We start from the raw sequence: 17119 nt of genomic DNA on the forward strand, positions 1-17119 counted from the left end.
TAATGGAGAATGGGTGAGGCAGCAGAGCATTGAAAGGTGGAAATTGCAGTAAATCGGGATAGCATGCTTTTTGCATTTGCATCTTTTGGAGAGCTGGGAAGTTTTTATTGGAAATTGTAAATATATGTAAAAGTGTCTGGAATTGATGACACATGGTGATAAAAAGTATTCTGATAGGAAATTCATTGTTCATTGAGGGGTGCCTACCATTAGGAGAAGTGTAAATGAAGTATATCTGCTTACTAGTAAAATCTGTTGAATTCAGTGGACCACAGAGAGCTTATATGGAAGGGTATCTGAATCCTGAATGGCAAGTCAGAATATACAGGCTGCAGATTCATTGATCCCCTTCTAGCAGCTGGCAAAACATGTCTAGCCATCTCAATTCTGTTTTGTTCCCCTCTACGACTTCATAAAAATTACTTCTGGCTTCCTCACTATGCTGTGATTATTGGCTGCCTCCTGTATGTTGACCAATCATGCTTTACAGCTTTCTCATATATGAAAGTTGCTATATTCATAGGTATCATATTCATATGATTTTTGTTTAGATTTCTGAAATGTGCCTATCAAGCTCCTAAGGCCAGATGTCTGAAAATATATATGTAATATATTCCTTAAACTTTGCAATGTTCTCTCAAATGTTGAACTAGGTGTGTACTTCAGTTTCTCTGTTCTTGAATACTACTTTTGCTTACATGATTTTTTCTATTTCTTTATTTTTTCTATTTTTTTCAGGGCCAAAACTTTCTTCTCACTGTGTTTAACTGCTTTCAACCATCATACCTTATCTGTTTCTTTCCTGGTTAAGTAATTTAGTTAGTCTGTTTATTTCAATTTGCCATCCATAAAGTTGGAGTAAAACTACTTTCCGAATCAGTGAGGGCATAATCAAGGATTCATTAAAGATGAGGACAGCTAAGTCCCAGTGGCGATATGAGTACTTATCACTGATTTAAAAATCTGGTTTTCACTAGAAGTTTTTCACCGAGGTAATGTTAAGCCATTTCAGATTCTCATTTTCTAGTGATACTGGGAATAAAGATTCAGCTAGTTTATGGCTCTCACAATGAAAGTGAAGATAATGTAGTCTTGCACCTTTCTGATACTCTTGTAATGAAGCTGTAGAATAACATAAATATTCTATGACCAAGACATGGTGGTCATCTTATGCATAAATTCCTGAATTAGATAATGGTCAACTTTTAATGGTAACTAATGGTAACTAGTAGTGGTATACTGGGTTTGCATGACCAGGTTTTTGGTAGTGGGGGCTACAGGGATTGCTCTTGTGAGAAGCTCCTGGAAGCTTCCTCCATGTTTGGCAGAGCCAAAGTCAACCAGCTCCAAGATGGACATGCTGCTGACCAAGATTGGGCCAATCAGAAATGGTGGCAACATCTCTGTGATAACAGATTTAAGAAGGAAAATAGAAGTGTTGTGCAGATATAACTGTAGCCAGAGAAGAGGAACAGCTCTGCAAACACAAGGTCAGTGCAGAAGGAGGGACAGGAGGTGCCCCAGCAGGTGCTGGAGCTGATTCCCCTGCAGCCCATGGTGCAGACCTTGGTGAAGCAGCTGCAGCCCATGGAGGATCACAGGGATGCAGAGATCCACCTAAAGCCTGTGGAGGAGACCCACAGCTGAGCAGGGGGTGCCTGAGAGGAGGCTGGGACCCCGTGGGAGGCCTGTGCTGGAGCAGGCTCCTGGCAGGGACCTGCAGACCTGGGGAGAGAGGAGCCCACACCAGAGCAGATTTCCTGGGAGGAATTGTGACCCATTGGGGACCCAGGCTGGAGCAGCCTGTCTGTGAAGGACTGCACCCCGTAGAAGAGTGACCCACATTGCAGCAGTTTGTGGAGGACTTACCCATAGGATGGACTCACATTGGAGAAGTTCATGGAGAACTGTCTCCTGTGGGAGACACCCCACACTGGAGCAGGGGAAGGAGTCCCCTTCCTGAGCAGTGGGAGAAACAGCATGTGATGAACTGACCATAACCCCATTCCCTGCCTCCATGCGCTGCTGGGGGGAAGGAGGTAGAGCTGGGAAAGAGGGAGGAGTGGGAATAAGGTGTTTTAAGGTCTTACTTTACTTCTCATTATTGATTTTGTTAGTAATAAATTTAGTTAATATCTCTAATTCAAGCCTGTTTCCTTCATGACAATATTTCATGAGTAGTCTCTCTCTATCCCTATCTCAGCCTATGAACCCTTCGTTGTATTTTCTCTCCCCTGTCCAGCTGCAGAGGAGAGTGAGAGAGAGACGTTGGTGAGTGCCTGGCATACAGACAGGGTCAATCCATGACAGTGTTTTTGGTGCCATAACTTGGATTCAAATTGAGGTTGCTGCCACCACAAGAACCTGATGCAGAGTGAAGATGGTCACATAATTGCTTTATATTTAACTGATGGCTAATGGAGTGATTTCCTGTCAGGCCAGGAATTGAGAACACTGATTTCATTGAAGTTACTCCCTAACAGCTCCCTTGCACATATGATCAGACTGTCCTGGCTATGGCTGGAGAAATCTAAAACAAGTTCTCTGAACTTAGTCATTACACAGCTGTAAACAGAGTAGAGCATTTGACTTTATTTCTCTGACTTATAGGAGCATTTTCTCTAGGGACACCACCATTGTGAGGAAATAAACCCCTAAACACTTCCTTGTAGGTCTTTCAAGAAGACTTTTCCACTTTCGATGAATTTCCTTATGTGTCCCTAGAGACCAAAAAAAAAAAACAAGCAACATTTTATACTGTAATACTGTGCACAGCCAAGGCCCCTTTTTGCATTTATCTTCTGTTGTTATTATTATGTTCCTCTGAGGTGACCAGTGGTGAATTATAAATGGTTTTATATTGTTTTCTAAATCATGCAGCCCTTGGTCTTCCAGATCCTTCCTATTGGTAAGGGAGTTTATATGTTTCTATCCGAAGTGCTTATTTTCCATTTGATTTGTGGTTAGAAATTAACAAGCAGATAAAACCTCGAAACAGGCATACATTTGGCTCAGGCTGCTTGGCATTTGTTCATGATTTGTAGCTAACCAAAGAAAGCCAATTCAGACATAGTATTCTGCCACTAGATCCTGGCAGTCAGAGTGGCATTACAAAGAAACTTTGTAAGTCATATTTCTTGTTGCATGTGTAAGATCAGCTGTAGGCTTATTTTAAATTTTTGGCTCTGATTAATGCCATTGTAATCAATATCTGGCTTGGATCAAGATTGGCTGTGATTTTTTTTTTATTGTCTGCATAAGAAAAGAACTCAAATATAGAGAAATTCAGACTGATGATACATTTAAAAGGCACAGTGGTTCAATTTATAGCCAGTAATATCAGCTTTTTCATTTTGAAAAGTTTGAAAACAAGGCCTATTTAAGAGTCAGTCAGACTTGGGTCACAAAATTTAAACTTCAAATAGAAATTTAAAACAGCTGTGTTTAAAATATTGAAGACAATAAATGTATCCAAATGAGCTGGGAAACAGTCTTCTTTTTTGTGGCATAAGACATATCTGCTTTGTGTAAGAAAACAATACAGAAAGGCAGCAATTCCTTTCAGTTGTGTGTGGAATCACCACACAACTGAAACAGTACAGCTATGATACAGCTCCTCTTAGGTCAGATGTAATGCTGCACAAACACTTCTACACTCTATACACACCTGTATATGGAGCAGAAATGTTGACTTGTGTTCCATGTAAATCAGGGATCTGGGATCTATGCATCATGTGTCCAGTTTGATGCAGGTGTGACTGAAGACTTCTGAACACAGGAACTGGAGCCTTTCAGGAGGCCCACAATTGTATCAGTTATTTCAGCACACATAAAAATTGCAAGCATTTTTAGCATTGCAGGAGTTGATTACATAAACATTCAGGTTGTTAAACACCTCTAAGAACATAACTTAAATGTCTCTTATTTTCCAGCAGCTGAGCAATTATTCCCTGGTAAACCTTGTTTAAGCAGTACTGTATAGCACTTGTAGAAAATTGCCTTCACCTTTATAACTCTGTAGTTCTTTAAGCCAGTGTTCTTTGCACATTCATATGCACACAATTACATCCATCTGCTATAATGAGATCAAAGAATGTTTATTTAAACTGTTAATCCAAAAATGAAGTCAATAGTTGCACCAGTTTGTCACTTAACAGCTCGAGATTGTTCTTTGATTTTGCTCCTGTCAGACAAAGATTACATTTGGAATTAATGAAATTTTTATATTTTAAAATCATAGCTGTAATTGCATCTCAAACCCTTCAGCTTGAATACAAATGCTGCATTTGGGTTTTTTTGCTGTTTAAAAATCAACATTGCTTCATAACTGACAAACAGTAAACAACTTCCTTTTCCAAATTTGAGCATGAATCAGCAGATGTTTCTGAGTAATGATTACTCAACCGAGTGGTCTCAGTTAAATTAGCTAAAAAGATACTTAGAATGAATGAAGTTAGGTAATAGAAGCATTTCTACTTTGACGCTTGGTATGCGTCATAGGAAAACAGCTTGTAGTGATTCAGTCCCATTTCAAGTCAAGAGGACAAATAATTTTGTCGAAATACATAAGAAATAAGTCAGTGTTGAAGGACTCCAGAGAACATTCCAGCTCCATTCCTTCCAGTAGCATCCCAATCTAGGAAGATGATGCTCTGTTCAGATGGCTCCTGACAGCTTACAGCACTCTGCATTAAGCTTGGTGGTGGTCCAGCCTCTCTGCCCTTGCATCCACAGTCCTTACTCAAGAACAAAGTTCTAAACATGCAAGAATCAGCTTTGGTGCATTTATGGACTCAAAAGGAGTTCTTATTTCTGCTGGCTTGCCTAATTCAAGGTTATTAGAAGATATGTGAAGTTTCAGATATACACATCAGGATTTTAAAACACGGATATTCATATACATGGATATTCATATACATTTAAAGTCACATTGTAACTTGTGGAATTTTTACAAATTGTATTCATCCTTTTCAATACTTAGTACTGATTTTATTAATTAGGGCTTACGACATCTTTAAGAAAAGGAAATTCAGCTCAGTAGTTTTGAAGGAATTATTAAATCATGCTAAACTTTGGGCAATGCGCGCTCATTTCCGAAATGAAAAGAGAAGATAGAAATCGTGGTCCTCTGGAGAGGTCAAATGATGATATTACCTCGAGGGCTCGGCGCGCCATCTCTCGGTGACACCTGCAAGGCCCAGGAAAGGTATTCCTGTGTCCAGTCACTGGGCCAGCACTGCCATGGCGAAGATTGTCAAAAATACAGTTACCGAAAGAACTAAATCGGTTTTCCACGTGCCAGAAGTTACTACGGGCAATTTTTTGACAATTTTATGGCTGTTGAAAAATAGTCATCTCACGAACGTCAGCACGTGATTTAGATGTTCACAGTCAATCACTTCATCTCTACAGTGGTATTTTCCCCTGGCAGGAAACCCCACGTTATCAGCCATACACGGACGAGATATGGAAATATTTGAGGGAGTAGACGTGTTTTAGGAGACTCTCAGCCCGTTACAGGTAGAAATAGAGGCTGGCGCTACAAACGCGTTGGAAGAATCGCGTTTGTTATTTCCTGCCTGCTGCGTGCCCACCATCACCTGCCGTCCCTGTGCAAGTCGGGCATTCCCTTGCTGTCCTCCTCCCTTTGTTTATGCAAGGGGGTTTATCGGGGCTTTTCGGAGGGGTTTGTTGGCGCGGACAGCGCCTGCGGCGGAGCTGCCGCCAGGCCCGGTGCCGCGGGCGCCGACCGCGCCGAAACCTGTTCCTTTAAGGGCGGGCGGGGCGGGGCGGGGCGGGGCGGGGGTGGGGCCGCGCGGAGGAGCTTGCGCACCATTGGCTGTCGCGCGGGGCCGGTGCCGCCCCCGGCACTTACTAGTGTGCCCCTCGCACTGTGTCAGGCAGGAGTGTGGTGCGCATGCGCGGCGGGTGCTGCGCTGGCCGGCGGGGTTGGGGCGAGCGCCGGGGCTGCCGCGGGCGGGGAGCGGGAGCGCGGGGAGCGGGCGCGGGAGCGCGGGGAGCCGGAGCCGCGAGCCATAGCCGGCAGCCGCCGCCGGCCGGAGCAGCACAACAGAGGATGCCTGCCTCCTGCTCGCCGCTTCTCTGCGCGCCCGCCATCTCCTCCACGTCCTCATGAATTAGGGCTGCGCGGTGGGGGTGGGGGACGGCAGCGAGCGCCCCGGCGAAACCGGCGCCCCAGGCATGGCCGGCTCGGTGAGTGAGTAGCGCGGGTCTTCTCCAGCCCTCCGCCCCGCGCTGCCCGGCGCCGCTGGGAAGGGGCTGGCGTGACCGGGAATTTCTCTTCGCATGCGGCTTTCCCTGCCTCCCGCTGCTCCCGGTGGCGGCGCGGCGCGCGCACGCACTTGGAGGGAGCCGTGGTCCTGCCGCCGCAGCGCGGGCAGAGAGCGCGGAGGCGCCGAGGGCAGGACGTAGCGTCCCTGACAGCGGGCCCGGGTCGCCTCCCCGCGCTCTCCCGGTGACACCGAGGGCTGTCCTACGCCCTCGCCTGCGGGGCCGTTTTTTTGTTGTTACAGCGGTGCATTGCTGGTTTTGCCAACTCTCCCCCCACCAAATCCTTTCTGCCGTGTTTGTGGTACGGTTGTGTCCGTGTGTCCGCGTACTGCCCGCGATGGGTCCGGTTCCCCCCGGCCGCCAGCCCCATCTCCGCTCGTTGTGGCGCTCACCGGCCGCTCCCCGCCTCTTCCCCCGCAGTGTGCCGTCCAGGTGAAGCTGGAGCTGGGGCACCGAGCCCAAGTCAGGAAGAAACCCACCGTGGAGGGCTTCACCCACGACTGGATGGTGTTTGTCAGAGGGCCTGAGCACAGCAACATTCAGCACTTTGTGGAGAAAGTCATCTTTCACCTGCACGAGAGCTTCCCCAGGCCGAAAAGAGGTAGTGGGGTCTCTCCTGGGATGAGCGCTTGGAGGCGGCCCGGAGCGGGCGCAGGCGGTGGGACTGTGCCGGTCTCGGTGGAGAACAAAAGCGGTCGCCAGTGCGGTGGTGGGCTGCCGGGGCTCTATCCCGCCGCTTGTAGGGCTGTCCGGGGTCGGGATGGGCTCCTCTCTGCCCCTCACGCACTTGCTGCCGCGGGCTGTCCACTCCCGGCTGCCTGTGGTCGCAAAGCTTGGTCCGGCCGTGGGTCTGGGTCCCGACTCCTTCTGGTCTCTTGGTGGTGGGTGGCACGGAGTTAGCTTCTGTCCAGGCGTAGGTGCTCACTGGCGATTTTTGCCCACGTGTTACTTCCTTCTGGCTGGTGTTGTTTTCTCCCGATGTCCTGTATGACTGGAAATAAGGATGCCTGTACATGTGTTGCTGTTCCGATTTTGGTACTTGTGTTTGGACTCCTTCAACACCCTGCGTGTTCATCTCCTGGGTTTCATCTTTTTGTGAGTACATAAAAAAGTCTCAAAAGGTGCATTAGTAGTGCATGTGTGGTGCATTTGTACCCATCCAAGTTTGGCTGGGAGACATGTAAGAAGCCTTTTGTTTTCAGATCTGTTTCCTGAGCCTTTGCTTGTCTTGATTATTGCAGTGGGATTGGTTGAGTAGCAGTACAAATAAAAGAAGTGAGCAGGTTTATTTATCTATACAGACACAACACTTAGGCGTTATCTTTCATTTGATCTGTTATCTTTATTGGCATCTAGTACTTCTCCAGTTCCTTAGAACAACATTGTCATAAAATGGAGCTTGGGGGGGGATAAATTGAATGTTCATGGAGCAAAAGACAGGAAAATTTTGAGTGTTAAGATAAAAAAGCTTTTCTTTGTGATAGGATAAAAACATATAGTTTTATTTAATGTTTCTCAGTTGGAAAATACCAAGCTGTGACTTTTTTATATCAGTGACTGTGTTTTCTCTAGAATACTTTCCTTCTCTTAAGCATCAGAGTGTAAGAATTACTTTATTTCATCTCCAGAGTTTATCCTCTGAAGTACAGGCTATTAACTGTCTTTTATTTTCATACTGCCAGTGTATTTTTTGGATCTCTTTAAATCTGTGCAGTACTACACAAACGGTTTTCAGTGAATTGTATGACATACTGCAGTCTTATTGTTGAATCAAATTGCCTAGCTTGTCCTGGTGAGTCTTCCTCTTGCTTTCTTCTATTTCTTGTGCAAAAGACATGACTTTAAGTCCGTCTAAATAGTTTGGCAGAAAAACTCCTGAAAACAGATCTAAGAAGCCTAAATAGCTGAGATAGTATTATTCATATTCAATGAATTAGATGATGTGTCATTCAATCAGTGGTAGAAAGTGTGCTTAATACTTGAAGCCCAGTCTGCATAAGGGTTGTTGGTGGTCCTCTCTGCTTTTATTATCTCTGCTATATTTATTTACTTGCTGAAACATGATTCTGCTTCTCAAATTTGGTTGCTAGGTGTGATGTGGAGCTTGCTAATAAGAATATAGTTCAGGACATTTGCAAGCGAGGGATATATCATTTGCTACTTGCTTTCTGTCTCCAGCTGCTGAGTTCAGTTACACAGTCATTTAAGTAATTGTTTTAGAGTGTTTATTTTGGGGTTTTGTTTGTAAGGATAATTTTCATGATGTGGCAACTGCTGGGAAGGATGCCCTCTTGTATAGCCTGGGAGGGGACTTCTTGTACAGTGCTTGTACCTGCCTTGGATTGTTGGAGAACTCTGCAGCCAGTCTCATTCAGCAGATTGTAACCTGGATGGCAGGCACTCCATTCACTTATGGGCTTTACTTAGCCTCCTGAAACTATTGATGCTGAAGAAATTTCAGGTCCTTGAAATCACATTGGGGGAATGATCCATGTGTGAATTACTTAGAATGTTTTCTGCTATTGTAAAGTGTTTGAAAGGGTGGTGGGAATGTATGCCTTCTAAGTGGTAGCAGTTTGTCTTTCTACTTTAGAAGTGCTGTTAAAATTTTTGACAAAAGTATTCTAAGGTGGTTTTTTTGGTCTCTGTAAATCAGTGCTACTAGTTTCGTTTGATACCTCAAGTGTTGCATATTTAATAGGAATGATATATGTGTTTGAAGTGTTAGTCAAACTACCTGTTTTCACTTTGTCTGCAGTTATATACTTCATTATTTTAGCATGGGATAACTTACCGCTTTGAGATACTCAGTAATTTCACAAACTTTTCCTGAGCCATGGGTTTAGCATGCTGAATTTAGGTGTATAAGATTAATCAAAAGCAAGTACTAGTATACTGGCAAGCCATAATAACACCTAATTATCTGATAAGTGTTCTTTTTGTCTCATGTTAAGAGTGGCTGCTCTGAGCTGTATGCATGTTAGGAAAAAATTTAGTTCATTGGGTCTATCTGTAAAGCTCATGGATCGATTTGAAAATAAATCAACAAGCTAAGATAGGTGTTATTAACTCATAAAGTTAATAAAGATCACTTTTTATTAGAGACACAGTAATTCCGGCTACTATGGGAGGCAAGGGAGATAAATTATTGCCAGGTCATTTGCTTTGCAGATTTATGAGAATAGCTGGATAAACTGTCAGTTTGCCAGCTACAACTATGGCTTTGCTTATCTGTTTATGCTAGAAATTTTGGAAATACTGGATGTTGGCAGTGAGTTTGCAAAGGTGTGTCCAAGTGTTTGTTCTGCTAATAGTTGCTACAGAGCAAGCAGGGTCCTGTATCCCAAAGTTGCTTTAGTTTTAAGGTGGCAACATTACTGGGGTGGTGTTCAGTCACTGGCGTGCAGAGCAGGTTGATTTGTGTGTGTTGGCAGGATGGAGGGGTGATGGTGACCAACGGTGGACAAAGTGTAGATAAGCTTGAGTGACCTAATAAAATAGTATTCTTCATCTTTCAGTCTGTCTCACCTTAAAATCCTGAGCTTGAGATGGTGGTTTTATTGCTTACTGTTTTCCTCATGATGACTGAGTGCCTTAGTTTATCCTTGCATGGTGGAGCGTACAGGAGTGTGCAGTGATTTGTCCTTTCTACTTCATCCTGTTCAATGGCCTGCTCTGCTGTCTGATTTCCATAAGTAGTTTCATGGATGGGGGGGCCGGTGGCAACAGGGCTGCTAGGCACATTATAGAGAGTAGAGTCATGCCCAGACTCAATTTCAGGTGGTATTTGCAAGACAAAAGCTCACTGGGATCGTCATGCAAATGCTGCTGTTTGCAAATCTTGTCTGCTGATGTAAATTGGTTGAGAGAAGATATGGAGAATTTTTAAGATTCTACCTATATTTCAAAGCACGTGCTCCTTATCTTTCATCATTCATGTGAAGAAAATCAGCCTATGTGTAGAAGTGAAGTATTTTAAAGCATGTCTGTGAAACAAGGTGTGTCATCAGACTGCGATTAGTTTTGATCCACTGCTATACTGCCTCTGAGAGAGGAGCTGTTGTTCTTGCATTGTAATATGTCTCATTAATTGCATGGATGCTAGGCAATGTCGAAATATTTTCTTCTTGCCCTATAAATGCTGATGCTCTTCAAAAGTTGCCTGACTTACTCTCACAATATTTCAGTTGGATAAGGAAACATATCTCTTGTGTTTCGATGACTCGTAAGCATATCTCAAAAATGGCATTGGAACTAGTGTGTTCCAAGTGGTTAAATTTCTGTTACTCTGTGGTACTTTTTGACAAACTAAATTTTTCCTATTAAAAAAAATGGTGAGCAGTATTTCTGTGCTAATAGCTTAGTCAATGTGAAAATTTTGGTTTGGTCACTGGAATGTTGTAACTTTAAAAGTAGGAGATGTTGCTTTTCTCTGTGGAGCAAGAGCAGCTCTGCTTAGTGCATCTCTTCGCTCAATACGTTTTACCATTATATGACAAAGTGGTGAAAGTAAAGTTGCTTGGTGTTCTAGTACAGGAAGGACCAGCTCCAGTTGTCTTCTGGAAAGTTCACATTTCCAGCATTGGTTGTTTTCATTAAGGTAGTCTGTTTATGCAGAATGAGATTTCAGTGAATCATAGCAGTTTGAAATATATTTAGTTACCGTAAAAGATGCCTTTTGCTATTCTTGTTAAATTATTTTTCCTTTTCAAGATTTTTAGCTGAAAAAAACCCTTTTTGTGCTCCATTTAAAGTCAATGAGACTCTTAACTCTATTAATTTTAGTGAACTGAGTGATGTGAGGATAGGGACCCATAAGCAGATTCTTCCCAGATGATTGAAGTTTCCTTTCAAACAAGCTAGTGCAGGCAGATAATCAAGATTACTAAACAGGCAACCAGTTTTATGATGTGTATTTTATTAGGATATTTAACTACACTTGTAAGAACTTAGATGAGTTTTAGGTCTGTTTTCTTTGCTTTTTTTCCCCTCTTAAATTTGCCTGAGCCTAACCATCTAAGTATGATAGGCACACAGGAATTTCTTTTTCATCAATCTAACAGATACAGGTTTCATACTGCATCTTTTAGGTCAATTGTGGCTCTTAGCTGCAGAATGGTCACATGAAATGACTGATATCTAGTGAAGAACTTGATTTGTTTAACAGGAAACTCTTGAGACTTAATTTTGCTGCTACTGAGTATGAAAGTGAATGGCTTCGAGAATGCATCAGTGGTTTTAGATGCACTTTCTAATTCAGCCAGTAGGAACTCAAAAGGGCATTCGCAGACTTAAAGTGTAAAGAGTTTCAATATAGGGAAGTTATCACGTTTTATTATTTACGTGAGTGATATCAGTACATAATTGGTGGTTTTGATTTTAAGATACTATGGCTACAGAAAAGCTGGTTTCTAATAAATAATTTCACCTCATTGGTGTGACTCAAAGAATAATCACATTCAAAGCCCATATTTAGGCTTTATTTAGATGTAAACAGCGTGGAAAAAACTGGGAAATAATAGGGCTGCTGCATCCTCCAGTGTCAAAAACTTTTCTAGTCTATTTGCACAGTTTTTTAGGTGGTTTAGTTGTGTGAATTATGTGCTCAGTGTGTGTTTATTTTAATTTAATGGAAGGGTTGCTACTCCTACCTACATTTCTTCTCCCTGTAGGCATGTTTCTGCAAGGGCAAATGCTGATTTCTGTCAGAAACTGCCAATCAGTTCTGACTCTCTTAAGTCATAAAAGATGATCCTTCGTTATTTCATGTTAGGTTAAATTTGTATAGTGTTTCATTGTTGAAACAGTTTTTTTAGTCTTAAGAAACTCTAGTTACTTCTTACTAAAGCTACAATATTAATATTCATTGATTGTAGCTCTTCTAGATTTTAGATGGCAGGAAGTGTAGTTTCAGGACTGTTGTGCAAAAGATTTTTGGATGTGTAGAATACTACTTGCTTGAAGCAGAGAAAAACAGATTATTCTGTGTAAGATCAAATCTATCACTTTTTTTTAGTAAGACGAGGGAGAAGATACTTCAGTATTAAAACTGGAGTTAGTTAAATTTTTTAAGAAAACAAAAACAAGTGTGTTCAATAATTATTGTTATGACTCTATTTACATTTGTACAGTTTTTATCCTTAGAAAAATAAATGTGTCAGAAATGTTTAAGCCATGTATTATTTACAGTTACAGGTTAGGCAATATGAACTGCAGGCATGATTGTTAAGATTTAGTAAGTTGTAAAATGTTGGGCATAGATTTGTTAGTATTTTTTTTGTGGTACTGTTTAAGTATGAAGGCTGTTCTTGTAACAATGTTGTGCAGTGTGGTTAGGATTCAGTTTTTGTGTGTTGGGTTTGATTTTGGGGCTTTTTATAGTTTTTAATTCAGGTTTTGGAAATACATGTTGAAGAGGATTAATCTGTCCTTTGTTCTGATAGAATCTGTAAAAAAGACAACTTGATACATTTGGGCAGCAACATGAATGTAAAGCTTGTGGATGATGCTTGCAGTAGAGGGAAAACACAGTTAGTTTATACGTGTTTAATCCCGAGTTAAATCTATAGGCTGCTGAAGCTTGACTACATGAATTTTTGTGAGATTCTTGTGATGAACACCTGCAATTTTAAACCAACAGTCTTTAGTTCATAGGCAACCATCCTCTTTCTTTCCTTCCTGGCAGTGATTGATAGACATATATAAAGACAAAGGAACAGTCAAATTCTAACAGTTGTATACGTTTGCAGGAAAATTATGATTTCTCATCTAGTTGTAAAACACTTAGCTTGTAATTCAAGATGTTGTTTGCTTTTTGTATGATTTTTGCCTTTTTGATGTGCCTTTTATTATATGTAAAGGGCTGGAAGAACAGACTGCTATATAAAATATTTGTATACTTACTTAAATATCTGTGTGGGAATTGATTTTTAAAATTAAATCTATTTATATATGTCATCAGAGCTCTTATCAGTATTGTTGGCTTATTCCTCTCCCTTGTATGCCAGGTATGGGCTGTATCACACTGTTAATACTGTGCCAAACTCCTGCACTGACTCTGGCTTTCTAGAGGAGTACAGGTTTGTTTCTTTGAGCTACCTGGATGAGCCCAGTGAGTCTGTATGAATTTGATTTTAAACTTTGTGCATGCTGTGGTAACAGAGGTCTTGACAGCTATAACGTCATCTAACAGATATATCAAATGTAATTTCTTTTAAATGCAATTCCGACGCATTTTGAGCAGCTGATGCTTACAAATTGCATTGGAATGACTGCAGTTACTTGTCTGTAATTCTATGTAAAAACTCACATGATATACAGGGTAGGATGTATGTGTTTTTCATAAGACTTTTGGTCCTAAAGGTAAATACTGGCATAGCTGTTTCTATTTTCAAATGTTTATGATAACAAAGTGAATTATTACACATATCAAAGCAATACAAGAGTAGAACTGAATGAGCAGTGTGAGGGGGATTGATTTTGCTGGTGATTCCTAGGATATATTGTGGTTTGCAGCAAATCTAAACATACTATTTGCAACTGCTTTTCTAAAGCTTGTACAGAAGAATTCCACCCAATTCAGTGGGACACTAATTGTTCTGCCCTTTCTAGATAGAAGTAATGTGAACATAACATATATCTTGAAATAAGGGTTGACAGACAAGGTGTAGGCTTATAGGGGAAATTGAGGACTATGTATACTTAGTATACTTTCTTATACTTGTATACTTAGAGGAAGACAATATTTTACCTTTCGTGTGCAAACTTTAAAAGGGCAAGTTATCCAAGAAGGAAAAATGTGGAGATTCAGTGTAAACAGAACTACTTGATGTTGTGGGCTAGAAGCTAGCAATCATGTTGTTTTCCATCATCTGTGTGGAAAAATGGCAGGTCCAAGAATGTTTGCTGTTTCTTGAAGCAGCCCTTCATGTAATAAATTTTGATTGATTGGTATTAAATGGGTAAGTGAAGGTTTAATTCCTCTTGTTATCATGTACCAGGCTCTACAATAACAAAAAATATGCACACTTAATTTTGCATAATGTAAATTCTAAGTGAATATTTTATTGAAGAACTTGGTAAAAATAATTTACACGGTGGGGGTTTGTGTCATCACAGCACTGGCACCATCTTCTACTGAAAAGAAGGAGAGGGTGGATTAAACCTGAAATCTTGTGTGCTCTCTGAACGTGGAGATGCACAGATCTTGTGTAATATTCCAGGGCAAGTATTTGTAGTTAGGATGATGCCAGATGATTTTTTTTTTTTTGACTTGTTAGGTATTTTTTGTTTTGTTAGCTTTCTTCTTGCCCAGCCCTCTTACAGCACAATATAATTCTGGATGCTTTTGATGTCTTAAAATGACTTACTATGGCTACAAGAAAAAGCAAAACTATGTGAAAGAGTAAAGTATATTGAAATTGTAGTCTTTGACTTGTTTCTGTGGAAAGGTCTTAATGAGTATTGCTTTGAAATAGCTCTAACGAAGTGTTTCTTTAAATATCACTAAAAAGCTGAAAAGTTTTCACATTTAAAAAAGTTGTCCAACCTTGAAGTATTTCTTAGGTGGTGTTGTGTTTTGTCTCTGTGGCATAAGCTCTTGCTAGGGGAAAAAAAATGGACACTAATAAGCAGAAGATTAGTTCTTTTTAGCCAGATCCAATGCCAAGCCCTTTGCACCCAATTTCCAGTTTCTGCCTTTCTCTGGAGGAGTGCTTAGTAAGTAGAGGTGCTGCAGAGAGTCTGTGTCCTGTGCATAGTGTGTGTTTGCGTGCTCCATCTGTGTCTCACAGGGCGTGGGGGTTTTGTTTTGCTGAGCGCTGGCGCAGCAGGCACTGCATTCCAGGGCCTGGCTCCTGTGCGCGACAGGCAGCACGCACGGGAGTCCCCAATGGACAGGCCAACGAGGAGACGGAGGTGGATATCTACTGCCAGTGGATAACTTCATATGGGATCCACACTGGAGTTTTTAAGACATGGGGAGGAAGGCTGTGGACTGGTTTTGTTCTGTTTGAAGACTGAATGTGGAAAGTATTTATGTAGATTGTTCCCCAAATTTAGTAGCTGATAAGAGGATGGAAGTGCAGTTGAACTAGTTTTGGACCAGGTCGGTTAACTATACAAAGAAGTTCTCAACAGGTAAATTTCAGGTATCTAAAAAAAAATGAACTGGGCATTGGCATAAGGAATAACAAGGAATAAACAGATAATGATAAGAAACATATTTTAAAAGTATATATATATTTTGAGAGTTTAAAAAACCCCAAAAGGTGTGTTTCATTGATGAATTGCTTTGTTTAATCTTTCCTTTAGAGGTTGCCAAAGTAATCTTTGTTTGCTGTACAGAAATTAGACGATACAGTTCTTGTAAATTTCTCTATATATTGAAGGTTCCTAATCTGTTTTCTTGCTACTGTTAAGGTGTTGTCTTGTAGAGCTGCAAAGGTCTGCTCCTTTCTGTGATAAAATTCCTGCACTGTTAAGACTAAGTCTTTTTGGCACTCAAGTTATTTCCTTGCCTGGTTGTCAGTAATGTGTCTGAAGTGTTTTTAAGTGTGTGGCTTTTGTGAGTATTGTAAATGATTCCATTTGTACTTAGTAAATACTCTAAAACAAAAGGTCCCATCTTAAATTTGGTGAGGCTTTTTTTGGCCCCTTCCAATTGTGCTGTGTTTTAGCCTATTTCTGCAGAATATTGCTGTGATGACTTTTCAGCAAAAAGTATTCTACCCATAACCTATAGTCTACTCATTACAGTTAGGTTAATAGAAATGGCAATATAGCCATACAGTTGCATTATCATTTATATTTGAAGGGTAGAGATATTTCAGGAAGACTTCTCAGGCAGTAATTTTTTTTTTTTGAGATGGGTCTGAATGTAAGACTCTTCTGCTTAAGAAAAAGGCAACCAGAACATATAAATGTGTTCCCTGTCTTGTGTTCTTAAACTCCTCTCTGTGTGAGTAGGGGGAGGTAATAACCCGCCAACCAGTTTCTGTAATTGCCTGCTATCCTTTCTTGTAAGGATATTGGCTTTTATCATTCTCTGTATAAATTCTTCCCTAGGTAATTCATTAAATAAAAGATATGACAGCTGACTTAAAGATACTGTAAGGTATTTGTGTATAAATTACTGTTAAGCAACTCCATCCAAGCTCTTTAAGTGCCTTTGGCAGTCGTGTGCAAATACACCAAGACTAGCCCTTCAACCTAAATCAAATAAAGCAGCCAGCATCAGTAAAATACTTGTTTGCTTCTGCAGGCACTGCTGTCCCATCCTAGCCCTGCCCTTCTAGTGGGTATTGCCTGGAAACTAAATAGAAACAAATTTGTTTCTATGAAGCAGATCTACATTAGGTTACTTCCTTGAATTTGTGATATAATAGAAACAAAGTCAAACAATCGCAGCAGACCTTGCAGGTGTTGAAACAAAAGTTCAGTTGTATTAGATTACTGATCTTGGACTGCAGGGATATTTCCTTACATTTTTGTCTTAATGCCTGAACTGAAATTTACATTAGTTGAAATACTAATAAACTACTTGAAGATTGACATTTTAAGCATATGATCAAAAGTAGCTATTGTGTTTCAATATGGAGTACTTAAAATGTGGCTTGGGCTTATTTGTTTGTTTTTGTTTTGTTTTTTTTTTAAATTTGTATTTAGGAGTAGTTTAAATCTGGGAAGTTGTCAATATGTGTATTCTAGACAATGAAAAATGTTTTATTTTGGTTTTAGTTTCTCTTTGTAGTCTGTTCTTAGATCTAGACAACAATATTTTCTTGATTAAAATCTAAATTAACCTCTGTTTTTTAAAATCAGTTTAATA

At 40.8% G+C, this 17119-nt stretch overlaps 1 protein-coding gene across 1 annotated transcript in view; it reads left to right on the forward strand.

Moving 5' to 3' along the window:
* The first annotated feature begins 5960 nt into the window (after window positions 1–5960).
* Window positions 5961–17119, forward strand: part of MLLT3 (MLLT3 super elongation complex subunit) — a 119238-nt gene continuing 108079 nt past the window's right edge. The window contains exons 1-2 of the mRNA XM_054652099.2: window positions 5961–6213; window positions 6712–6892. Coding sequence (XP_054508074.2) covers window positions 6202–6213; window positions 6712–6892 — 193 coding nt within the window. The 5' untranslated portion in view covers window positions 5961–6201. The remainder of the gene's footprint in view (window positions 6214–6711; window positions 6893–17119) is intronic.

Source organism: Agelaius phoeniceus, chromosome Z, assembly GCF_051311805.1.
Source record: "Agelaius phoeniceus isolate bAgePho1 chromosome Z, bAgePho1.hap1, whole genome shotgun sequence".
Lineage (NCBI taxonomy): Eukaryota > Metazoa > Chordata > Aves > Passeriformes > Icteridae > Agelaius > Agelaius phoeniceus.